This window comes from Columba livia, chromosome 1 (assembly GCF_036013475.1).
Source record: "Columba livia isolate bColLiv1 breed racing homer chromosome 1, bColLiv1.pat.W.v2, whole genome shotgun sequence".
Classification (NCBI taxonomy): Eukaryota; Metazoa; Chordata; class Aves; order Columbiformes; family Columbidae; genus Columba; species Columba livia.
Window position 1 is genome coordinate 4,477,746 of NC_088602.1, and position 26,759 is coordinate 4,504,504.

Consider the following 26,759-nt stretch of genomic DNA (forward strand, 5'->3'; position numbering starts at 1 on the left):
GAAGTAGATGGTCGTTAAGGTCCCTTCCAACCCAAACCATTCTATGACAATGACTAAACCCCTTCTCCTGCCCCGTGCATGAAGGTTGGCTGCATCCCTCAAAGAGCTGCTATCATGTCTGTTTTTTTTTGCCCCAGATCTGGAACCACAACTTAATAAGTGACGAGTTCTTGGGCCAAGTGGTGCTCAAGGGGGATCCCAGTGACCGGCAGTCAGTGCACACCCTGCACCTCCAGGACAAGGGCAACAGGAGATCGAACGACCTCCCTGGAACCATCGCTCTGAGGCTGCTCAGCAGTAACACCCTCACCAACGTCTAAGTACTCAAGGACTCTTCTTCTGGTGCCACATATGTGTATATATACATGCACACATACATACATATACATAGATACACACACAGCGCCTACCTACCATCCACAAAGCGTATAGGAACCACGCATGCATTCCACTCAAAGGAGCCAATCTTGTGTGTTCAATGTTAAAAAAATTTGGTGCCTTTTTGGGGAACCGCAACGATCCTTCCGCTGGCGTCCTCTGCAGCCCCCATCGCCACCGTGTGCCCCCTGGGATCGCTGCAGGCACGCCGTGTGTCCTGACAGCCAGAGCACGATGCTCTGATGCTGTTTGTTTACATGGGGGCTGGCACGCATGTGCCACCAATGCACGTGTGGCCACCGTGGTCCCACCAGCCACTTCAATGCATCTTCGATGTGTCTGCTTGGATTTTAGAGTAGCGTGCATGGAGTCGTCTCCCGCAAAACTGCCATTTAATCGCTTCGCTGTGGAGGCACCTCAGCAAAGGAGAAGCGGGAAAATAGATTGGGGCCTTTTGGATGTTTTCTGGGGACAGATCTGCATACTGCAACTGGAAGGAGAATGCACCAAGGCAGTCCCAAATCCCAAATCCACGGGGGCAATGAGACTAATGGCTCCATCATTTTAGGGACAAGCTGTCTTCTGCTGAGTCTTGTTCAACCTCATGCAGCTCTGAAGGATACAGAGATGCCAACAACTGTGGTGGGACAACTGTTCCCTAGGGTCAAGTTCTTGAATCAGTCTGGACTCAGCTCCTGCGTGTGCCTCTCGAACAGCCGTGGTGCCTGCTGTCCCCATGTCTTCATGCAGTCCCCATCCCGAGAGCTCACCCCTGGAGCTGGGGTGGGTTTTCTGCTGGGGCTGTTCAGTGTGTAGATCAGAGGACATCAGTTCCTCTGAAGGCCAAAGCGTCAGGTCCAAGGGATGGGGAGCTTTGTTCAACCGCTCCATCTTTACTGCTGCATACAGTGCACCATTTCTCAGTGCCTCGCTTTCCCAAATTCTATTAAAAAAAATACTAGGATTTTAGCTTGTGCTAGAGGAGAGAAGATGAGCACAGCTCCCAGTGCAGCCTGAAAATGCTGGGAATATTTAATTCATACCAATGACCATCTCTCGGTGTTAATTTTCAGTCTCCTGGCCTGGAGGATGAATTGCACAGTGCTGGAGCCAGACTCACAAGCACAACCCAAATGCATCCTCAGGGCCATGTCCAGGGCTGTGATCTGCTCCCGTTTGCCACCAAGACAGGGTTTATCTCCCTCACTCCACTGGATGGCAGAATCCAGCTTCTTATAAACCATCCTAGATAAACCAAACAACAAACCCTTGTCTGGCCTCTCAGCAGCGTATCAGGGCAGGTTTTAAAACATTTTTTATTCTGCTGTTGTTTAGGTTGGGGTTTTTGTTTGTTGTTTTGCTGTGGTTGGTTTGTTTGTTTCTTTGTTTTTAAATTCATGTGCCTTTAAAAATTGTGCAGGTGAAGGGATTTTTCTGTCAGGTTTTCTAATAAGCAAACCTTTTGCAGTTGTCTGCATTTGAGTGGAAATGAATACATGTGATGTCATCTTGGTAAATTTTGACCTGAGCAGTGTCCTCTGCTTTCAAGGACAAGTGAAGGGGAAAAACTTATTTTGCCATAGCAAGTAGGGTTTCTGCTTGCCATACTAAATGCTCACACTTGTGCTGCAAGTCTGTATTATTTTTTGAAGTCTCTAAAGATCTGCTGAATCTATAATGTGGTAAGATGTTCCTCAAAGTCACTTAAGCTGCCAGCTCAATTCCTGGTACATCCAGAAGCGTAAGGTACAACTTCATCAATTTTTGCAGGCTGTTGTTCCCCTTTCATCACAGAATCACAGAATCACAGAATGTCAGGGATTGGAAGGGACCTGGAAAGCTCATCCAGTCCAGTCCCCCCGCCGGAGCAGGAACACCCAGATGAGGTTACACAGGAAGGTGTCCAGGTGGGTTGGAATGTCTGCAGAGAAGGAGACTCCACAACCTCCCTGGGCAGCCTGGGCCAGGCTCTGCCACCCTCACCATGAAGAAGTTTCTTCCCAAATATAAGTGGAACCTCTTGTGTTCCAGTTTGAACCCATTGCCCCTTGTCCTGTCATTGGTTGTCACCGAGAAGAGCCTGGCTCCATCCTCCTGACACTCACCCTTTACATATTGATAAACATTAATGAGGTCACCCCTCAGTCTCCTCTTCTCCAGCTCCAGAGCCCCAGCTCCCTCAGCCTTTCCTCACACGGGAGATGCTCCACTCCCTTCAGCATCTTTGTTGCCCTGCGCTGGACTCTCTCCAGCAGTTCCCTGTCCTGCTGGAACTGAGGGGCCACAACTGGACACAATATTCCAGGTGTGGTCTCACCAGGGCAGAGCAGAGGGGCAGGAGAACCTCTCTGACCTACTGACCACCCCCCTTCTAACCCACCCCAGGTACCATTGGCCTTCCTGGCCACAAGCGCCCAGTGCTGGCTCATGGTCATCCTGCTGTCCCCAGGACCCTTTCCCCTACACTGCTCTTTAATAGGTCATTCCCCAACTTATTTTCAGAGTTTACCTTATTGGGGTTTTGGTCAAATTGCTTATTTTCTTAGGTCCTGTTTTCCAGAGCTTAGATTCAAGCAGTATCTCACAGGATGCTCTTTCCTGGTCCCAGTTATTCCTGGCTTGCACTGAGCACCCTCCAGCTCCTGGTGCCATCACTGGGACTTCGCTTAGTTCAGCATCTTGCAGAACTGGCTCAAATTGGCTCCTAGTTTGGCAAAGCAACATTTCAACCCCAAGATCAAAGCAAATCATTGAATTTGGGCAGACTGATTCAGAGATTATTTTTTTCTGGTTTTGCTCATGGGACTCATCACTAAGTGGGAGCAGCATTGTGGGGCCGGAAGGCATGATTTATGTCTTAGGTGAAGATCTCACAAGGTTGTGTTCGGAGTGGTATGTGAGAGGGACTGTAAAGCCCAATGATACCTCACATGTCAGGGAAAATAACTCTTTATTAAGGGAGAACTTCACAGGAACATCACAGGAGCTTTGAACCATGCTCGTCAGATGGGGGTAGCCAGCCTGCCTGCATTAGCCTTGTTTTCTGGGGAAATCGGGCTACTGAGAGGTTCAGCAAACAAGCACCGTTTGGCCAGGATTCCTTCCTACCTACCTACCTAATTACCTTCCTTCCTACTTGAAAGAATCAAGCCATAATGAGAGGAAAAGCAGCTTTTTAATAGCTTCTTAAAAAAACAAAATCATCATACTATATCAGGACCAAAATGTCTTAATATTGGTAATATTTGTCTTAAAAAAAATACTTTGGAAAAATTAGAAGCATTCTTCCCTCTGCATTTCAAATGGAACCACAAAAATTACCTTTGTTCCTTGTTTTGTTTTATTTTCTTTGTAGAGCAGGTGGGGGAGGGCAGTTACTGAGATGCCATTCCTAATGTTGATGCCTTTTGTCTTCGAATGAAGTAAACAGAAATATTCAGGGGTTTCTTTGGGGAGGGTAGGTCTGATAAGCACTTTCCAGTCACCTCCAGGTCATGTAGGACACACCTCTGATTTATTTTCCATTTCTTTTGTTAATCATTTCAATGGTTGCAAGTAGCACTCTGTGAAAATCCTTTTCTTTTTGATGCCTGCATGGTAAAACAGGCCACAACTTCATCTCCAAAGGCGGTGATATGTCACGCTGCACAAGATCAGAGAGCGGTCCGAACAGAAAGCCAACGTTGTACAGCTGTAAACCTCCTATAAATAAATTGTGTATATTTTATTCAGACTCCCTGCCTTTGCACAGCTGCGTTCTTCCAGAATGCTTTTGATGGGCACAAGGTGGCTCTGCAGAGCCTTTTTAATTTGCTTGGTTCACTCAACTCCATTCTAGTCATTTTTTCTGCCGACTTGGAAACCAAGGCAATCTGCACAAAGGCTTTATGCAAGGTTACATCGTGTTCACTGGGAAAAGCCTCAGACTGAAAGGGTAACCTGTTCAGGCTGTAAAACCTTTGCATCCTATGCCTCAGAGTCACCACCATGCATGGAAATTGGGTTTTTGAGCCTCACCTGACTCAGAAAAAGCTCTGCAGATTGTTCAAAAAGATAATAATAATAATAATGATAATGATAATGATAATAATAATAATAATAATAATAATAATAATAATAATGGGCAGAGCAACATGAGGGTGTGATTTTTGGATGGCTCTCCCTCAAGGAACAAACCTGCAGATTGCATGTTGGGAGTGTTTGAAAAGCGAGAAGCCTGTCCCTGCCCATGGGAGTCTCCAGTCTTGCTGCGGTAACAAACACACCACCCCAAAGTGGGTGGCATCTGAAAAAAGCCTTTTTGTTGTGGGATGGGGGGCATCCATCCAGATCATCCTGCTCCTGCAATTGTCCCCAGTGACAAAGTGTGTCACCAGACACCCTAGATAGGGAAAAGAGCAACCTACTCCTCTTCCTCCATCACTGAAACAGCTTGCAAGGGAAAGCCTCACAAGCATCTCAACCTCATGAACATCCTAATATTCCCTTGAGCAGTAGACACAGCTGAGCACCGATAGGGCTGTGGTACCTGTTTCTGGAGAGAGCACAAGAGCTCTGAGGTAGACCAGGTGGCTTCACCAAGTCCTGCATTGTGCACATTCAGAAAAAAAGGTCTATGCAAGCCTGGATAGGCCACATATCATCCTGTAGGCATGGTCATCATGCTTCTCCACCAGCACCCACATCTCACCTTTGCTGGTACTGGGGTGGTGAGCTTGAAAGTGGAGGCTGGCAACATGGGCAGAAATGCTGGAATTGGTGTGGGACCCCCAGTGCACCAGTGTGGAGATGTGGGGAGCTTGTGGAGGTTCAGAGAACAACAGCAGGTCATGGAGTGGTGCACAGCTCAAGGAAGGATCCAGCCCAGGCTCTCCAAGGGTCCTGCAGCATCTCATCCCTCCATCTGCTAAGCTGACACTTCAGAGTCTCCCTTTGACCTGCAAGAGCATCTTCATGGAGGAACAGACATCCTACCATGGTTGCAAAATGATGCTAGAATATTTCTCTTTGGTGTTGAGTCCCCTACAGCTCATGACTTCCCATCCCGATGCCCATATACATTACCCCCCACATACATTACCCCCATACGGATATGCGCTTCCTGCTGCTCAGAAGGACCAGGGGTTACTAGCAAGAAGGGCTACAGAGGTAGCAGGTAGCAGAGGTAGCAGAGCTAGCAGAGCTAGCAGAGGTAGCAGAGCTTTCAGCAAGCAGATGGGTTCATTGCCTGTCCCTCAGAGCTAATCAGGTGCTACCACATCTTTGACCAATGTCCCAGGTGTTAAATACCAAGAGATTAACCTGTGACCCACAGCCATAACATCTGAGCAGGAGTCATCCAAAGGTTCCTTGCACTCTTCAAATCCCACCTGCAAACCCAACGATGCAGGCAGATGAGCATGTCCAGCCCTGTGGCCCTGGCAGAGCTTCCTTCACTGCCTTCCCACACAACCATGGGACATATTGGGCACAAGAAAAGGTTGTCCAAGGCTGGACCTCTTCCAGGCACATCGGACGTGGTTCAGAGCCAAGCAAACCCTGGGCACAGACAATATTTGCCCTCGCATCCACAGAAACCACATTGGCAGAGTGAACAGGGCTTGAGTGAAACCGGGCATGGTCCCAGGTGGTCATAAATCATCTCTCTTGAGCTTCAAGTCAACAAAACCTATTCATAGCTGGTTCCCACGCAGGGGCTGGGCAGCCGCGGGACATTTTGAAGGGCTGGGGAAGGGACAGGGTGGCTGTGCGGTGGCTTCTCCCACATTTTGAGCAGAGTTCCTGGTGTGGCTTTGGGGGAAGAAGGCTCCGTCTTTTGCTTCTTTCTTCTGCAGTGTCACCAAAAAAATTCAGCCATCCTGGTCCCCAGGAGGGTCCAAGTCCCCTTGTTCTAAAGTGGAGCTTGGAAACGCATTGCGTGTTAACACTGCCAATAAAAAGGCATGTTTTGCACCATTCACTAGCTAAAACGCCATGCTTTATACCTGTGTAAGGTATCTCAGTGATGTTCCATAGCACAATTAAAAACCAACCCCACCTATCTCAGTAGGAAGGAGAAAAGACACCAGCCCAGATTTGGGCAGGGGGTCACCAGGTCAGAGTTAAGCTTCTGGACAAAATCTCAGCTCTGAATTTCCAGGTCCTCAAGTGTTTTTCTCTCCCAGTTTCCACATTTACAAGCGCAGGCTGGTGCATGCAAACCAGAATGCCTGTCAGCTCCTGGCCCCATCCCACAGCACTTCACCATGTTCCCTTGCACACCCCTGAGACCTCTCTGCATGGGGCAGGGGGATCTTCCCAGCCATCCCTTTGCCCATGAAGCCATGAAAACTCTGCACAAAGAGGACTTGAAAATGCAGCTTAACCCTTGGTAGGGCTCTTCATGGGAAGAGGGTCCAGAGGAGCCACAGTAATGATGCGAGGCTGGAACAGCTCTGCTGGGAGGACAGGCTGAGACAGTTGGGGGGAGACCTTATTGTGGCCTTTCTGTACTTAAAAGGGGCTGATAAGAAAGATGGGAACAGACTTTTTAGCAGGGCCTGTTGCGATAGGGCAAAATATGATGATTTTAAACTGAAAGAGGGGAGATTCAGGCCAGACGTGAGGAAGAAATTTTTTACACTGGGGATGGCGAGACCCTGTCCCAGGTTGGCCAGAGAGGTGGTGGATGAACCATCCCTGGAGACATCCCAGGCCAGGCTGGACGGGGCTCTGAGCAACCTGAGTTGGTGAAGATGTCCCTGCTCATGGCAGGAGTGGCACTGGATGAGCTTTGAAGGTCCCTTCCACCCCAAACTATTCTCCGACTCTGTAATTCTGTGCTCTGGGGCAGACTCCAGGGATGCAGAAGGGCACATCTTTGGGGTGTGGGGATGCCTGGGGACCGCGGTGACCCTGGGCTGGAGGTATTACACACACCCCCACACACACCCCTCCACACCAGGGGCTGGCTGTATCGCGGCTCCTCCCCCTCTAAGAGGCTCAGGGACGGGCAGGGCAGGCGCTGCCCTCGCTCGGTGCCGGAGGCAGCGGCGGCTCCGCGCCGGGCACCCGCGCCCCTTCCCCGGCTCCGGCCCCGGCCCCGGCCCAGCCATGTCCCGCTGAGGTAAGGCGGAGGGGGGCGGGAGAGCAGGCTGGGGGTGCTCCCGATGGGGTGAGATGCGGCTGCAGCGGGGCGGGGTGGGGTGCGATGGGGTGGGATGGACCGGGGGTACCCGGCAGCGAGTCCGTTCCAGAGCCCGGATCAAACCTGGGGAATGGGCTGGGTTCATTGGGGGGGTGGGAGAGGCGACACGACCGCAGACCCGCCAGAAATGCCCAACAGCCCCGAGCCAGCTCGGCTCCTGCAGTACGGATTAGTGCCTCGGTAATTTCTAGCTGCTGCTTATTTTAGCTTGGATCACCTGGCAGTGAGCTGGTGGTGAGGGGTGGGGGAGTCGTTTTCTTCCTGTGCTGCGGTGTGTAGCCCCCCACCCCTTTGGTCCACGGCGTTTTCATATTCTAGGATATGTCTGGAAGTGCTTAGAGATGGGGAGAGGCTGTTGGGGATGTCCCTGCTGCACGGACCTGCTGGTGGTGGCAAAGCCCCAGTGTCCCCTCAAGCCATCGCTCCCAGGACCACCTCATCCTCCCCCTGCTCTGATCCAGCTCCAAATGCACCACCCAGGCGGTTAAAGCACAACCTGCTCTTCAGAGAACAGCAGGAGTTTCCCCAGATTGTGGCATAACACGGCTTGTCTCCAGGCTGGGGTAGTATCGGTGTTGGGAAGGAGCACCCAGGACCTTCCCAGGTTCTTTAAATTATTAGGACCATCCCCGGGCAGGGACTGAGACCCAACATGGGACAGGCTTTCCTCGTTAGAGCCATGATAACCTAACAAAGATAGAATCAGCATCTCTTGGCATCTCTGGGAAGACTGGGGTGCACAGTGGAGGATCTGTCTTGAGGACAACATGCGTAGACAATGGGTCTTAGAGTGCCTGGTTGCTCCTGGCTGCTAAACCCCGCTCCAGAAGGAGGTGGCAGGAGCTGGAGGTGGTTTTCCCACAGCCCCAGGCTGTTGTGTTGTTATGAGAGTGCCCTTCTCCATAGCCCAGGCAAAAGGATGTCTGAGAACCAACCCCATGGTGTTAACCTGTGCTTTGCATCAAGATGTCAAGGACATGGCTTGTGTTGCAAGTAGACTCCTCTGTCCTCCTTCTCCACTATATGATGCTACAGGTCTTATCTCTCTTCCCATGAGGTGAGGGACCACAAAGTTCCAACAGTGGTGGTGTGAAGGTATGGGATGGTTTTGCAGCTTTGGGCTGAGCTTTGCTAAAGCTTCAGTCAAAACTCGCATCCCTGTGAGACCCTGTGCAAGTCTCAACCCTGCCCTGTGTCTAAACTGTCACAGGGACAGCAGAAGAGGGACAAAGAAGGACAAAAATAGGACAGCACTTCCCTGCGTTGATTGACACTCAGATTGTTTTCACCCATGGCTTTGTAATCTCTGAACTCCGCTGATTTTTCAAACATGTTTGTCTAAATTGTGTTTAATGCTTAAGTTGTGGTGATGGGCCAGTGACAAACTGTCTTTCTTTTCTGCCTGACCTTCTAGTTGAGAAATTTGTGCTTCTGCAAAAGCAACATGTGGGGCCAAAGTCTCTCCTTGGGCTTTTTGGAATGAGACTGGGGTAACTTCATGAAGCTACAGTATCTCCCCGCTGACACCAATATTTATGAGATCTGAATCCTGAGCCCCTTTTCCAAGGCAATATTATTTCTAACTCATTTCCCTTCCTCAGAGCACTTGATTCATTTCACTCACTATTAACTTTCCGCGGACCGGGGTCTGCTGTACAGTGTTTCTGTCTTACGCTTGCTAACTTGTGACTTCGCAATCCTTGGGTTGCCATGGAAGGGATTATGCTGTGATTAATGAAGGCATTGTCAGCTCATAGGTTGTTGTGGGTTGTTGGTTTTATGAGCTCTGCTGGTCCCTTTTGAGGAGAAACGGGGACTTTCATTGTTTGCTTGGGGCAGAGCCAGAGTTTTCTTGCTCCTGAAGCTGAGTGGGACGAGTGTCACTGTACCAAGGGGCTGGCAGGATGTGGAGACAGCACGTCAGAGAGCTTCGCACTGTGAAACGCTTCTCTCTGCTAGGCAACATGCAAGGAGAACCTGATATGGGATGAGCCGGAGTGTTTGTGACAGTCTGGACCCCCAGCTGAGCTGCAATGTAGAGCCAGAAAGCTTCTCAAGACAGGACAGCCCCAGTAGTGCCCGTGCTTAGGCTGTCCATCCATCCCGGGGTAGCACCCCACAAAAAGCCCCATGCCCAGAGCCTATGCACAGAATCCCTGCTCTGAACAGCTCTTGCGGTCAGGATACTGGGAGAGATCGAAGTGCAGTTGTTCCCCCATCACAAGGGGAGTGCAACGTGAAGAAATCTGATGAAAAACAGGTGTTTGAAGTAGATTGAGTGCCAAACAAATATGCAAAAGTTGAAAATACAAAGGCCAAAATCTCTAGGGACACCTTCATTTCTTGGCACCATTGTCTGGATGCTCCCCAGACCTGCCCAACCTGAGGAGCTGGGTACCAAATCCCACATCAGCACAGCTGGGATCCACAAGCCAAGTGCTTGATCTCACTGACAGTTCCAGAGCAATTGCAGAAAAGCATTGAGCTCTTTATGGACCTCAGCCCTAGCAAAGTCCTTTCACAGTGTGTGGGTTCAGCTCCTGCCATCCCCTTTCCTGCATTTAACCTGGTGTAATAACCCAGCATTTGCCTGGGGTGCAGATCACCTGAATACACTTTCTACATGCATGAAAGGAGTTAAAACTGGTGCTTTAGGTTGATTATAGACTTACAAGCCACCTTGGGTGGAGGTTTCCACTGCTGTTATTGTTGTGCAAGCAGCCTGGCCTCCAACTTTAAGATGCGTGGAGGAAAGACTTGCAGGAGGACATGCCCGAGGTTATGCTGAGTGTTGGGAGAACTGAGCCTCTGTGAATCCTGGTCTTGTCCTCTCTGTCCATCTGACACTGGGTTGTATGGTGTGAGCTGCTGAGAGGGTCTTCATCCCAGGAGACAAAGCCACTCACTGGAGCAGTTCCTGAATTTGGAAATGGTTAAGACAAATCTGGGATCATGACAGAGCTGAAGAGAGGATAGGCACGATGTCAAGGTTGCATCTTGAATCCTGGGATCAGTTTTGGGTCCCTTACACCACAAAAGGCCTTGAGGTGCTGGAACGAGTTGAGAGAAGGGAACGGAGCTGGTGAGGGGCTGGAGCACAAGTGTGATGGGAGCGGCTGAGGGACCTGGGGGCTTCAGCTGGAGAACAGGAGCTGAGGGGAGACCTTCTGATCTCTGAACTGCCTGAAAGGAGCTTGAAGCCAGGGGGCGTCGGGCTCTGCTCCCAAGGAACAAGCAACAGGACCAGAGGAAACGGCCTCAAGTTGTGCCAGAGGAGGTTGAGGTTGGATCTGGGGAACAATTTCTTCTTGGAAAGGGCTGTGGGGCATCGGAACAGGCTGCCCAGGGCAGTGGTGGAGTCACCATGCTGGAGGGTTGAACAGACGCAGAGATGAGGTTCTTAGGGACATGGGTTAGTGCCAGGGATGGGTTAACAGTTGGACTCGATGATCTTGAGGGTCTCTTCCAACCAAAATGACTCTGTGATTCTAAGGTTGGCAATGGAGGCTAAATAGAAAAAGGCAGGTACCTACAGTGCCTGGGGGAAGCCGACTGTCAACGTCACTGTGTAAATGTACAGACTTTCAGGAATATTATGGTTTAGTCTCACAGTGCTTGCAGGTTGCAGCTGTGAAATACCTTCCACCTGAGACAGGTTTGCAAACGTTGAGCAGGGTTCATCTGCCCAAGACACCAAGAGACAGGGAAAAGGTGCTCTGAGTCTCACCTGGGCTGTGCTGGACTTGGGACCAGGACCCATCTCTTGGGACCAAGTCCTTTTCTGTTCCCCAGGGTATCTGTCATTGGCCAGAGAGCACATTTCACTTCTCTGTTGACTTATTTCAAGTAATCCAAAAGAAAAAAAGGCAAAAGAGATGTCACGAGAGGTACGAAGACTGGAACAGTTTTTCACCTCTGTGCACCCCGGGTGTGCTTGTAACTGGAAATACTCTGTACCATTCTGGTCCCTCCATCCCCAAAATGATCTAAGTCAGCTGGGGAGGATTCTGAGAAACGAAGGATAACCGGAGGTCTGGAACAACTTCAATGTGAGGAAGGATTGTTTAGAGAAAGACTCCAAGCTGAAAAGAGATGGGAGGAAGATATGTTATAGATCCTGCAAGATCACGCTTGCTTGGTGAAGGCAAAAGGATGATTTTTCCTTTGCAATACAAAAATTAGGGGGCATGAAATAAAGCTAGCAGAGAACAGATTCAAAACTAAGATTAATTCACACAATCTAGCATCTGTGATACTCCTTACTGCAGGACCGTGTAGATCCTAAAGGTATGGATGAGTTAAAAAAGAGCACTCAGACAAATTCGCTGATGAAATGCCTCTCAAAAGCTAGAAAATATATATACATATATATATATATATACACACACATATATATATAAAAGACAAAAGCTACCTTTCTTTAGATCTTGAAGTTCTTGAGCTGCAAATTATTAGTGTCTGGGGGAATTTTACAGAGTAGTGCTGTTAAATCTTCACTCTGCTTTTATACTGCTCCCTAGGCATCCTCTGCTGTCAGATAAATGCAATGTATGTGCAGCCCACAAGCTGGATCCAACATGGATTTTTTTATATACAGCTCATGGGCTCATGCTTCCTCTCACCAAGTCTTGTTCATGCCATGAAATCATCCTTGAAACAATTATTCTGAGATATTTGCCTTGCTGCACTTCTTAGTTGTCTGGGAGAAGAGAAGGTGTCAGCTTCATCACTTCAGTAGCAGTGCCGTGGATTGGGTGGATGTAGAAAAATAAAGTCTGTTCTCTTCCTTTTTTATTGAAAATACTTTAGTGCTGGCAAATGCAGAGAGGATGTAGATGGGATTTTGTTGCAGGTTCTGTATCAGATCTCACAGAGGTCATCAGGGAATTGCCACAAAGCTGGTGACCAGCTAGATCACTGCTAGGATGTCCAGGGTTTGCGTGTGAATCTCAGAGCTGACCCATGCTGGTTTCAGGCTGAGGTTTGTTTTGCAAGTCAATAAGATGGTTTTCCGTGTGCCCAGTGAGGGCTGGTGTGTGAGGAGTTTGAATTCATGCCAAGAGAGGCTGGGAGAAAGAAAAAAATTACTCTGAGGGTGGTGAGAGTCTGTCCCAGGTTGGCCAGAGGGGTGGTGGATGAACCATCCCTGGAGACATCCCAGGCCAGGCTGGATGGGGCTCTGAGCAACCTGAGCTGGTGAAGATGTCCCTGCTCATGGTCAGGGGTGGCACTGGATGAGCTTTGAAGGTCCCTTCAACCCAAACTATCCTATGATTCTATAAAATTATTTGTGTTCTGGTGGCACTGAGTCCCCAGTCTGGGCAAAGGTCCCACTGAGCTCATGTAGGACCAAAGAGCTTCACCACAACAGCGGGGCTGAAAGGGAAGGAGTAGAGCACCCACAAACGATAACACCATCATCAGAGATAGGATCCTCTTACCTGGCTGAGGCTGTTGGGAGGACGTGCAGACCTCCTTCATGAGGACAGAGGGACACAGTAAACGCATGTTGTACTGAGGTGGAAGAAGCCCTGCAAGCCTAGATAGAATGCATCAAACCTCTGCCTCCTACGTCTGAGCCTTTGGATGCTTTCCAGCATCAGTGGTGGTCACCATCGCATTGTGTTGCCCTAACTATTCCTGTCCTGCTTCCTCTCATCACTCAGCCTTGCTGGATCATGGCCATGAAGGCCAGCAGATTTACCCTGGGCTGAGACAAACTCCAGAAAACACACACTCTGGGTTTGTCTCTCCTACAGCCTGCAGAAGGTTTCTATCTGGAGCAATAATGGGAATGGTTATTTCATCTGTAACATACATGCAAGAGCCTTTCTCAAGCCCATGGAGAAGTTGCACACTGAGGGCTGTCAGAGTGAACAGGATGATCCCCGTTTGCTCTTCAGTTCCTCTGCTCAGCTTCTTGGCTGCCTTTAATCCTGGTGGAACAACAGAGCCAGGATAACCCAGATTTCTATGGTCTGTCTTAGGAAGTAAAGCCCAGGAAAAGGTCAGGCATAGCTGGCTTTATGCATGTTTTTTGTATGATGGAGAGCTGCAAGAGCCCAGAGTGGTCTCTGGTATAGACATGAAAAAATGTTATAGTTCTAGAATGATTGCAAGTCCTCATGAGCTTTCATTGTTACCAAAACTCCTCCTAAACATGCCCCCATGCTAGACTGGTGGTGCCACAGCATCCCTGAGCCAAAAAAAAGAGGGGGACAAAACTCTCCAAGAGTCTTTAGGGTTTCCTTTCATTTCTGCAGGTTTTCAGGGCTATTGACTACCTCAGAGCACCTGGGTTGTCAAGACACAGCCCACCCAGGGATCAAGATCCGCAGCAGGAACTATTAGACTTTTTATGTGATTCAGTGAAGTGATTGCATGGAGACTTGTTAACAATTAATGAGCAGGTCAGCCCAATCTGCTGTCACGCTGGGGAGGCCTCTCAGAGTAGACATACTGCAAGGACATCGTCCCTGTCATGTGAGAAATTGCTGTTTTCCAGCGCAACAGGGAGGAAGATCTGCCTGGTGATGCCACCAGCGCTTTTGGGTGGTAGAGCAGGTCCATGTGCCGCAAGAAGGAGAGTTTCTGGAAGTGCAGTTGAGTTACTCCAGCAAGGCACTGAGATGTTGCTTTCTCCACTGCTGAATGTCATGCCTGCACCCAAAATATCAAGGAGGAGACAACAAAGCACCTGATGATCTTGGCCAAATTGCTGTGAGAGCCATGTCAGCTTGGGATACCATGATGGAGCAAATCAGGACTGCTGTTCATTCAGCTTAATTGTACCACTACAGATTAAGGTGGTGGGTAACAGGGGGCAAAGGCTGTTTGAGTAATGTTATTGCTCTTAGAAATAACCCTCTGGATCTCCCCCAGTGCTTTGTTATATCTGATTTTTTGTGCGCAGCAGACTACTGTTCAGAGTAGCAAACCAGGTCGTGTCCTCCCAGCGCTGAGCTCAGCAGTCAGAGAAGATATTAAATAAAAAGGATCTGGAACAAAAGTCAAGCCTTTCAGGTGCAGCTGTGATGTTGAGCTCAGCCCAAGGCGTGAGACTTGTCTCCAGCAAACACCTATTCCTTATGTGCACCTGAGAGAAAATCACAAGTAGCAACCGCCACCCCTTTCCTTGGAGGGATATCTCAAAATATTGCAAACAAGGGTGGGAGCAGAGCAGCTTGTTAAAACCGGAATGAGATTAAAGTTGACTTGCTCATCTAGTCTGATTTTCATAGGAAACAAGGCTTGTGTGGTCACGCTGTTTCTTTATGTGTGTCACCTAATCACAGTAATTTGCTGATCAAGTTCAACTCAAGTTTGACAGAGGAGCAGCAAGTAAGCAAAGTTCCTAGACACTTGATGGAAATAAGTTGGCAAGCATGGGGGAAATCTAATGCTTTGCAGCAGGGTGCCAGCTCCTGTTGGACACCAGAGAGCCCAGGTTTGGGTGAGAAAACTGTTCTGGATGCTCCACCTGCAGCAAAAGCTTGTTGGGGGGGGACTATGCCCTGCTGACCACCAAGCAATCTTATTAATTGGAGTTTTGTGGTTGTAGATGAGGCTTTTGTGAACTCTGCTGCTCACAGAAGGACTTCTACCATTATCTCTGGCTCTGCTCTTCAGCAGGTGGGAACCTGGCATAGAGCAAAATCACTTCACCTCCTGAAGCCTCCAGTTCTTTTGCTCATCCAAGTTGCTTGGGCTTGAAATGACTTTTATTTTGTGTCTGTGCCACACTTAGCATATCATAGAATCATAGAATGGTTTGGGTTGGAAGGGACTTTAAAGATGATCTAGTCCATGGGCAGGGACACCTGCTCCACTAGACCAGGTTGCTCAAAGACCCATCCAACCTGGCCTTGAAGACTTATGGGGATGGGGCATCCACCACCTCTCCCGGCAACCTGGGCCAGTGTCTCACCTCCTTCACTGTAAAGAATTTCTTCCTAATATCTAATCTAAGTCTACCCTCTTACATGTGCTTTAGTCTGACTCTGATTTGGCTAAGACCTATAATCATGACTTCAGCTCAGCCAGATGTTTCCCCTGGGAACAAGGAGCATCCCATGTGCTGAAGAACACCCAGCCACTCGATATGTCACCAAAACATGAAGAGCGGTAGATGCAGCAGCAAACAGCCCTTGTGGCTCAGTTTCCCCAGCTGCAAAATTAATATAACACTTTGCATGTGCAGCCAGTGAGTCAGAGAGCACCTGACCCCCTCTCATCTGGGCTATGACAGTGTTGATCTGTCCCAGTGCTGCCTCATGCTACGCCAAGGGATGGGATGCTGGTTGCACCAAAGCCACTGTGAAAGGGCAGAGCATAGTCTCTGCTTAATTCGTACAGTCCCCGTTCGAGCAAAACACCTTCTGGAGTTATCACGAGTCTCAGCAGGACGAAACAGGGCTGGTACCTTCTGATTTGAACCCACTTTATCTTACTAGTCCCTGCATTGGGAGGCTGACCTCAGCCTCTCTGAAGGGCTGTCATGAATTTCTCCAGGACCATGAGAGATAAGAGGATAGTGGTGGGGCAGGCAGAGGGAGGATTTTACTGAAAATCCCAGCAAAGGGGTTCCTGCTGAGAAAAAACCTCTCAGGATTACAACAGCTTGCAGAAGCCCTGCTCCAGCCAGCACTAATAGCACTGAGACTGCATGGTTGAGGACAGACCATTGGGGACCAGCAAGAGTAGAGGGTGACACAGCTGCTTATTAGGACAATTTAAGGACAGAGAAGAGCCAGGAACCTGCTTTTATTAAAGGCGTTTTGATCTGGAGTCATAGGCACAGACTTGGTGTCTGCAAGAGGCACATCACGCCTTGCTGGTTCTCCTGTGTGACCTTGGGGAAAGTCGTGTCCTCCTTCTGTGCCTCAGTTTCCCTCTGTGTGAAATGAAGATAGCATCATTCCTCCTCCATAAATAGGCTGAGATTTGTGAGGGAGCAGCACAGTGTAAGAGCTTGCTGGAGTGGTAACTAAAACAGTACCCATAGTAAAGACTCTTTTTAATGAATCTTTCTGTAGCAAAGAAAAAGGAGCAGTGGGTTAGTAATTAAGTTATTGGACTGAGATTAATCCGGCATTCAGATCTTAATTCTGCCATACGTTGTCTGGGTGGTAGCAGATCATCTAGAGATGGTTTTAAAATGGACCGCTTAATGGGACTTGGAGCCCAAGTACCCCACTCCCTCTGAAACCACTTTGGGAACAAGTTCCAGTGTGTCATGGGACAAACCACCTGACAGCCCATAGATTTAATTTGGGGCCCTGGTCCGAGCCTGCAATAGGTGCAGTGCTCCTCCTCCTGCCCTCTGTCTTGGAGCAAGGCTTGTGGCATTGCATTCTCATGAAACAGAAAGCTTGGAAGGCCAAGGAGATAATCCAGTCCAATCTCCTTCATAACATGCCCACTTATTCCTGACTGGAACCAGTAATATAGTACTATCTAGGAGATATATATATATATATTTATCATCCTCTATAGCATTTATATACATGTATACACACCTTTCCTTGGATCTTCATGGAGTTCTTCTCTGAATATACACATGGTCTTTGTAGCTGCGTGACCAACACAAACAAAGGATTAAACCTTCGTCTGAGCTAAGGGCTAATGGCTGTGGTTCAGCTGCAGAGTTGGCAAAGCCTGGAGGGCTGAGAAGGTTGCTGCATCCTGAACCTGGCCCAAAACAGGACATGCCACACACGGATCTCCTCCAAAATTCATGCAATCATTGTAAAACACACCAGCCTGAAGTCAACCACCACATCTGGAGCACAAGTGTGATGGGAGCGGCTGAGGCACCTGGGGTGTTCAGCTGGAGAACAGGAGCTGAGGGGAGACCTTCTGATCTCTGAACTGCCTGAAAGGAGCTTGGAGCCAGAGTGGGTCAGGCTCTGCTCCCCAGGAACAAGCGCCAGGACCAGAGGAAACGGCCTCAAGTTGCAGCAGGGGAGGTTTAGATCGGATATCAGGAAAAATTTCTTCCTGGAAGGGTTGTGAGGCATTGGAACAGGCTGCCCAGGGCAGTGGTGAAGTCACCATCCCTGGAGGGGTTGCATAAATGTATAGATTAGGTTCCCAGGGACATGGGTTAGTGTCAGTGTTGGGTTAGTGGCTGGACTCTGTTATTTTGAGGGTCATTTCCAACCAAAATAATTCTGTGATTTTATGACCTGTGTGTATACTTTGCTCTGTCAATGGCAGGGATTGAGCAGCCCATGAAGGAGCAGATCCATAGTGACCCCAGGAACACTTGTTGGTCTGCTCAGCCCACGCTAGTTGGGGTTTCCTGAGCTTGGGTGGGTAGAATCTGAGCTCTGATCTTGGCACCATGCTGTGTAGACATTCTGGTGTGCTCAGGACCAGCAAGGGGACTTCCATACAGCCCAGTACTGTGCAGGACTGTGCAGTCTACAGCTTCCTCACAAGGGGAGAAGGAGAGGCAGGAGCTGACCTCTCCTCTCTGACGACCAATGTCAGAACCCGAGGGAATGGCAGGAAGATGTGCCAGGGAAGGTTTAGGTTGGACATGAGGAAAAGGTTCTTCACGCAGAAGGTGCTGGACACTAGAACAGGCTCCCCAGGGAGGTGTCACGGTCCCAACCTGACAGTGTTCAAGAAGAGACTGGACAACGTCCTCGGACACACGGTGTGAACTGTGGGGTTGTCCTGTGCAGGGACAGGAGTTGGACTTGATGATCCTTATTGGTCCCTTCCAACTCAGGACATTCTATGATTCTCTGACAACCCTGCTCCAAGAAGGAGAGTCTTGAGAGCATGTTCATGTTCTAAATCACCCTGAATTTCAAATACAGACCTAATTTCTAATTTGTTCTTGTTGTGTGCCAGGCCCCATGTGTAGACTGGGGTTTCATGTATGGATGAGGAAGCAGATTGCAAACACTGTTTGGCCAACATGCAGATGCAGCATTTTACCTAGATCAGCTCAGCCTGCTAGGTCTGGATTATGCTGAAATTACACCTGACCGCTTTGCAAAGGGATACTTTATTTGATTAATTATTGTGGCTGTTGAAAAACACTCAGTCCCTGGTAGAGGCTGGTGCACAAAGGGAAATCGCCCTCCTTGGGAGGCTGTGCCCAGCGCTCTGCGGCCAGCGGGGATCAGATGCCGCCACGGTCCATTGTTCTGCTCTGGCTACGTGAAAACAGGGGGAGGGAGGAAAGGTCAGGTCCTTTGTTCTGCTTCTCTACCTGCCGGGCTTTTTGGAGGGATTGAATGCAGTGCAAATCTATAGAACTTCCTGCTAGAGGCTTAAAAAATTGATGCCCGTTTCCTGACTGCTCTCAGATGAACAGAGTCTACATATCGATTCTCCGACTTTCCAGAGGAGGGAGTTTTCTGTGGTTCCTCACTCTGATGTAGTCTCTTGGCTGTGATTCATTCAAATGAGGTGTCTCTCTCGGTGGGACTGCTGCCAAGACCCTTCAAATGGCGGTTTGAGGGCCAAACTGGTCCCACGGAGTGAGCTAAGTGGTTTTTTGACGTATTCCCAGCTGCTCAGGGAGCACAGGGATTGGAGAGAGGAAGGAACACCCAAACGAAATCGGTCATCTCAGGCTTCCTTGGTAGTCAGTGGGGAGAAATAATGCTGACTTCTCCAAAAGACTGAGGGAATCGGTCCTTGGAATCATAGAATCACAGAGTAGTTTGGGTTGGACCTTCACAGCTCATCCAGTGCCACCCTTGCCATGAGCAGGGACATCTTCACCAGCTCAGGTTGCTCAGAGCCCTGTCCAGCCTGGCCTGGGATGTCTCCAGGGATGGTTCATCCACCACCTCTCTGGGCAACCTGGACAGGCTCTCACCACCCTCAGGGGCAACAGTTTCTTCCTCATGTCTGGCCTGAATCTCCCCTCTTTATTTTAAAACCATCATCCCTTGTCCTGTCACAACAGGCCCTGCCATGCAGTCTGTCCCCATCTTCCTTACAGGCCTCTTTTAAGTAAGGAAAGTCCGCAATAAGAAGCCTTCTCCAGGCTGAACACCCCCAACTCTCTCAGCCTGTCCTCATAGGAGAGGAAAGCAACTTTTTGCCCCCATAGTCAAGGAGCTGGTCTCAGTTGACTTAATCAAATGCTGTCTGCACCGGAACAGGTCACCCCCAGTTTGGGTGTCAGATAGGACTTACAGAACAAATTAAAGATTGACAACCGTAAGGTCACCTAAATAACAGTGCTGTCACTGGTGAGAAGGCAACATCAACTGATTCAGCGGAGAAAGTCACAGCACAGTTGTGTACTAAGGTACTCCTGTTCTAGAATTTGCATGCTTCTGTCTTACTCCCTGGTACCCAGGCTCACGTGGATAAACACTGGTGACACTGATATTAGCCCTTAGCTCTCTTGTGATCTGTGCACGTGGCCAGGAGGAGACACAGAAATGCTCAGGAGTTGCTTCTCACCATTCCGAGGTAGTAAGTGCATCACAGGATGGGCTCTTGGCTTTGTGGAAGCTTCAGCTCATGCCTTCAGCTTTGTTTAAAATGCCATCCTGATGTTCGCAGTGTTTGAGGGTTAGTTTTGTTTTTTTTAATACTGTGAGACATAGAATCATAGCATCATAGAATCATAGAATCATTTTCATTGAGAGAGACCCTCAACATCATCAAATCCAACCATTAACCTAACACTGGCACTAAACCATGTCCCTAAGAACCTCATCTACGTCTCTTTTAAACCCCTCCAGGGATGATGACTCCACCACTGCCCTGGGCAGCATGTTTCAATGCCCGAAAACCCTTTCTGTGAAGAAATTTTTCCTAATATACAATCTAAACATCCCCTGGCACAACTTGAGGCTGTTTCCTCTCATCCTGGTGCTTGTTCCTTGGGAGAAGAGACCAACACCCTCCACATTATAACCCGTGTCGTATGGAGACACAGTGTCAACTCAGAGTTGACTCTCGCACCCTCAATACAGCTAAATGCACACACAGGGTCAGGCTCACTGTGGAATTGTCCATCTTGTCCTTATCTGAAAAATGAAAGAGCTTGGGTAACTCTGTTAGGAGATCGGTACTTGAACACAGAGGACCAAACAAGCTCTGAGATCCTGCAGCTGGAGTTGAGTCTCCATGGTCTTTTCACTGACCAGTGCGATGCTCTGCAGAGGCAAATGGGGTGGCACAGCCTGGAGCTGTCATCATGGGCTGTGATTAATGCCTGCAGCTCCTGGCGGAGGAAGGCGCAGAGGATCACATTTCTTTCACTTGCTGTATTTTAAAAACCTTCACACCCTGTCTCCACAGAGATCACCACCTTGGCATTTTGTGTTGCCTCGATTCTAAGCTTGTGGAAATCAGCACGGTTGCACTGGAGTCAGTCACATCTCAATCATTTAATACTGCTGGGGGTCTGGCCAGTGATTTTTTTTTAGTTAGGTCAAAAGAAACAACATTATTTACATTTTTTAGCTGATCCATAGTCAACCCGACCAATAAGGAGAGCTCAGGACCTGGTTTAAGTGCTCAGTTTTTAGGGAGAAGCTGGATTTTTCAGAAGTTTTCATATCTGTTGAAAACCAGGCCTTGATTTTGTGTATTGAAGTCTGTAGCTGGAAATTCTACCTACTGCACAACCCCTGACACCTCTCTGTCACTCATGTTGAGTACATTACACCCTATTTATTGGTGGTTTCAGTTACGAGCATCATTTCCCTGGGTTTCAGTTGCACTTGCAGAATGACAGACTGCAGTGTGCATTAGCACAGCACTTTCTTCCTTGAGCTACTTGCATGAAAAAACCCTAATGTACAGAAATGCACAGTATATGTGTATCTACTACATCAATACTACTTTCACTGTGGGCTGTTTCACTACATTAAACCACCTTCGCATCTGCAGTCTTCTCTCTCTTTAGTTATTTGGCTAATTGATTAGCAGGTTGGCTGTGTTCTTCAATGTGGGAAAGGTTGTTTTTACTTTGAGCAGCTGGAATTCCCTGGTTTTGGATATTCCAGATTTGCAGGATGAGTGGAACTTTCCTTTTTGAAAAGAAAACAAAACAAAAACCACCCAAACAGATAAATAAAAACAACCACCACCTACCAGGTCTTCCCTGGGAACATCATCCGCCCACCAGAAGGAGAAGCCCAATGGGAGTGCCCTCAAATCTAATCAAATAGAATTAGTACCTAATCCTGTGGCTCTCATCACTGTAAGGCTGAACACTGCAGGAATAGCTTGAGAAAAATCTGCTTGCTCCTTCAAACAACCCTTGCAGGCTGTTGTTTATTTGCGTGGTGTTGCATCCATAACTGAACACCAAGGAGCCTTTCTGAGAATCCAGGGCTTCAGATGGATCTTTACTCCCCCCTATCACCTGTACCTTTATATGTAAGCTTGCAGCTTCTCTTGAATCTCTCATTTTCCTTCAGCCGTTCAGGCATCTGGACCTGCAGCTGATGGGGGGATAATTCTTTACCCCAAAATGCAACTCTTGTTCAAAGCAGCTATTTCTCTAGCGCCCAGTCATAAAATCATAAAATAATTTGAGTTGGAAGGGATCTTCAAAGCTCATCCAGTGCCATCCCTGCCATGAGCAGGGACATCTTCAGCAGCTCAGGTTGCTCAGAGCCCCGTCCAGCCTGGCCTGGGATGTCTCCAGGGATGGTTCATCTACCACCTCTCTGGTGGCCACTCCAGGTCTGATCCAAAGGCTGTAGGAAAGGCTTTTCTTGACTTTCAGTGAACTTGGATCAGATATTTTTCCAGGAAAGCCCTCTCTGTGCTTTTCACAGAGCTTATTGCTGTTGTGACCTGCCTTGCTGAGGTGACAGCTCCATCGCATTCCTCATGTCACCTGGCATCATGACCTCAAGCTGATCCGTCCGTGTGGGGGCGGCAATTAAGATATAAACAAGGGAACTTTCTCAGCACGGTGGCAGGCAGCGTGCTGGCCAAGTGGTGCTCACCGTGTCCTCATGTCTCCATCACAAGAGTCTCATACTTGTGAAAGCTCAGGGAATGTTGTCCTGTGTGTGGAAAAATCAGCAAATACTCTGGGTGAATTCCTGTCACCATTGCATTCAGGGCAATATTGTTGTTTTTATTTGGAATATGTCTCTTCCCCACATTAAAAGAGACAATATATAATAAAATCAGAAGACTTGATTTTAGTTGCTGTGTAATCTGCACTGGACAAGTTGGAAATTATTATTTCTTCTTGTGAGGATGAAGATATTTGTGCCACAGGAAGGGAAGGTGTAAGAGAAGGAACATTACCATGAACATTTCAGTCCAAATCTAAGAGACAGGAAATGATCGTGTTTTAAGCAACACCTCAGTACCCAAGGCACTCATCTAGTGAGACTCTAATTCTGGACTCTCCTCCACCCAGGTAGGAGTTGAACCCAAGTCATTTACCTTGCAGGAGGTCATGGACAGCCAACCTTCATGTAGCTTTGATGGCAAACCTGAGGAGACAGGAGAACTCATCTTTTGTGCAGAAAAGAAAGCAAAATAGGAGAGAGCCTGGTTGTTCAGTTCATTCAAAAGCAGAGTGAGAACTGATGGGAACAGGCTGAAAGTGCCTTCACAGGGAGCAGATACTAGATGCTGATGCTCTGACAAACCGATAGACGCAGGTCATACCATAGAGCATCCTGGCCTCCCTCCTCTCCATACTCCGGTCACCACTCCAAGCCAAGCAGTCCATGACACCTGGCATGAGGGAAGTGGAAGTATGGCAGTGGGGTGAAACTCCGCCCTGTGGGGTTATATGTGGGGTCATTTGAAGCTGGTAAGATGAGAATGGCCTCAGTTAAGAAACTGAAGACAAATATAGATGAGGAGAAGATACTTAGTTAATTTTAAACACCTAGGATGATTTGACCATTGGAGCTAATTACCTAGAGTAGTGGATCATCTCTGTCGAGAGCTTGATTGTTGGTCCAGGGGTGGCCACAAAAATGATCAGAGGGGTGGAACACCTCTCCTCTGAGGACAGGCTGAGAGAGTTTGGGTTGTTCAGCCTGGAGAAGAGAAGGTTCTGAGGAGACCTTACTGGACTTAAAAGGGGTCTGTACGAAAGGTGGGGACAGACTTTTAGCAGTGCAGGTTGTGATAGGACAAGGGGTGATGGTTTTAAAATAAAAGAAGAGAGATTCAAGCCAGGCTGGACGGGGCTCTGAGCAACCTGATCTGGTGAAGGTGTCCCTGCTCATGTCCCAGGTGGGACTGGATGAGCTTTGTAGGTCCATTCCAACCCAAACTATTCTATGATCAAGCTAGCAGGGAAGACACTTATTAGCCAAGAAGAAGGTGGATGGCTGCTGTATTCAGACTAATATCTTCTGACCTCAGAACCCTGGTTCCGATTCAGGGGTCTAGGAAGAATGCAAAAGTACAATCTGTCATAACTTCTCAAGCATGCCAGATTCCAGCAGGACAAGGAGTAGAAGGAGTGGTATGTGGTGACATTGCCTTCTTCCTCTGCTTGCTATCATGCACATTCAGTGTTTAGAAATACCAAAGACTGGTGGGTTTGTTAGTTTAACCTCATTCAAGAGCAATTGTTTTTCTTGCTGATCTGAATCCTGCTTTTGGTAAGGACCAAGGTGGTTGCCTCCAAGAGTGTAGGTCTGACCTTCTTTTTATTCACCATTTCTGAGATGAACAGTAAAACACATTGCAAAACCTTTAATCCTTCTCAGATCCCTTGCTGGAGGGCAGGAGGTGAAAGCAGCAGTGTGCAGAGAGCATCGATGTGTTAAATCTCTTAGCTCAGCTAAGGTGATACATTACGTATCTGCCCATCAAGTGAAGTAGACATAAGGCAGTGAATCAACAGCCACCTGTCTTGTTTTTTCACACTACTATGTGCCCAGGGTGTTCTCATAAAGACTGACTCTACACCAATCTGGGTGCAGAGGGGGACAGGCCATCATTGAATGTTAATGCACACACCCCATAAATTCATTATTCGTTTTCTTCTCTGCATTTGCAGACAGGAAAACCACGTGGGGTGTGGAACTTCAGGAGAAAGGAACAAAATTTGCACTTAGAATGAAATACCTGAATTTCTCCTAACTGATGCTTAAAGAGCACGTGCTCTGGAGGATTAGCACTGCGGAGCGATCCCCCAGGCAGTATGGCCAGTCATGTGGTTGGACTCCGGTCTGCAAGTGCCAAGAAGGAGCACAGAAATACCAGTTAAACAGATTAGAGTAGCAACCCCCTCCTGTGCAATTGAAGGATAATGGCTTTGTCCAGGTTCCTCAGGCTTTCTCCCTTCAGAGTCGAGCTCTGTCAGGTTCCTCTTGCTATTGCACTTGGGATCTCTTTGGAACCAGCAAGAAAGCCATAGTGGAGGTCACTGTGATGAAGACCTTGTGTTGAATAATTCCTTGGCTTCTGTTGACCATTTTTTGCGAGCAATTAGCATGTATAGTTCCATGTGTTGGTCTCTTCTCCGAAGTACCACATGTCAGGATGAGAGGAAATGGCCTCAAGTTGCATCAGGAAAGGTTTACATTGGGAACAACTTCTTCACAGAAAGGGTTGTCAGGCATTAGAAAAGGCTGCCCAGGGCAGTGATGGAATCACCATCCCTGGAGGGGTTTAGAAAATGCATAGGTAAGGTTCTTAGGGACATGGGTTAGTGCCAGTGTTGGGTTAATGGTTGGACTCGATGACCTTGAGGGTCTCCTCCAACCAAAATGATTCTCTGATCATTCTATATTCAGAAGTACTTTAAAGACCCATTAGCATCACTCCATTCCCTCTGTCAGATGCTCAGTTCAGCTGATGCTCAACCAGTGATGAGCAGAGAGCTGTAAAAAGAACCAAATTCACAAAAAATACACTTTCTGGAGGGGTGACTTTGTGCTCTTGTGTTATGTGTGAGTGGTTTTGGAGAGATGATGGGTACATTTTGTTTACCCCAGCTCGTTTCCCATGGCACAAGCAGCTGTAGAGCTTCACACAGGAGACAAAGGTAGGAATGAACCCCCCTACACTCACCTGCCAGCAAGAGCTGGAGGGTCCAGATGGCCAGTTTGTTCCACTGATGCTCTCGTGAATTAGCAGCCAGCTGATCTCCCTGGTGCTCAGACAAGCCCAATCCTTCTTACTGATCCCTGTGGGAAGAACACGGAGAGCAGTCTCCTGCTCCCCCTGCCTTCTTGGGGTTCTCCCTGCTAAGCAAGCTGTGGGGAAAACTGGCTGACAGTTGTCTACAACCTCTCTTGCAACATCATTGCAAGGGGATTTACAAAGCATTGAAAAAGAGGAAGCCTGGGGGCTTGGGCTGAAGGATAGACCTTCAGAAAATTTGAAAAAAATTAAGAAAACCAACAGGCTCTGGGTATCAAAGTCCTGTTTAAAAGCAGACTGGGTTGGGTATGTAAATGCTCTTCCAAACCTTGCACAACATCTGTTCAGCATCGCCACAGGCCAGGCTGAGCAGGATGCCCATGTACAGGGTAGATTTTATGCTGTGAGCTGGACCAACTGTGCAGATACCCAGCAGAAGGACAAATGACTGAAGGAGCAGCTCTGAGACCTGAACCTGGTGTTCTAGTCCAGTCTGTGGGAAGACATCCCCTGTGCAGGACTTTTGCAACACGGACACCCAATGGGAGAAGTTCACCTGGCCATTTGGCTGATTAGCGTGCAAATACTTAGGAGCTCCCCTATCGGGTGAGATCTCTGGTTTTCTGAGAGGGAAACTGAGGCAAGAAATGATAAAATTACTTGTCCATTGCAGATGACCTTGAATCAAGGAACTGAGGCTGTTACTCAACCCAGTGTTCATCAGTGACCCTATGGTTGTCATGCTACAGAACTAGGAAGGACCTCTGGAGAACCTCACCCAGATGGAACCTCTGGAGAACCTCACCCTCACCTTTGGCCAAGCCAAGATTTCACTGACTGGTCCCAGTGGAGGAGACTCATCAGCATCTCTAGGCAGCCTGTCTCAGGGCTCACTACTTGGCAGGGTTAGAAAGTTATTTTCAAACCACGTGAATTAAGGAGAAGAGGAATAATTTAAAGTGCTACGGAGAAGGTTCAAACAGAGAATTAGGAAAATTGCCTCACAGCCTTTCAGATATTAAAGTGGGCATGTGATTTTTCCACCAGCTATCTATCTTCTAGATAAAGCAAAATTAATTTATTAAACATGGTCTGTGGCCAAAATCTGTCTAGTGAGTATTTCCTA

The 26,759-nt window shown here is 48.3% G+C and overlaps 2 protein-coding genes across 7 annotated transcripts in view; both read left to right on the top strand.

The window, feature by feature from the left end:
• CAPN5 (calpain 5) overlaps positions 1-4,111 on the top strand; it is a 68,747-nt gene extending 64,636 nt beyond the window's left edge. For all 5 annotated transcript variants that reach the window (XR_010475108.1, XM_021285078.2, XM_065075359.1 and 2 more), the window contains one exon: positions 138-4,111. Coding sequence is in view for 4 of the 5 variants with exons in the window: in XM_021285078.2 (XP_021140753.2) it covers positions 138-320 (183 nt within the window). In the remaining variant the exon portion in view is untranslated. The remainder of the gene's footprint in view (positions 1-137) is intronic.
• A 3,251-nt stretch (positions 4,112-7,362) lies between these two features.
• Positions 7,363-26,759, top strand: part of MYO7A (myosin VIIA) — a 113,181-nt gene continuing 93,784 nt past the window's right edge. For both annotated transcript variants that reach the window (XM_065075097.1, XM_065075155.1), the window contains exon 1: positions 7,363-7,483. The gene's annotated coding sequence lies outside the window, so the exon portion shown is untranslated. The remainder of the gene's footprint in view (positions 7,484-26,759) is intronic.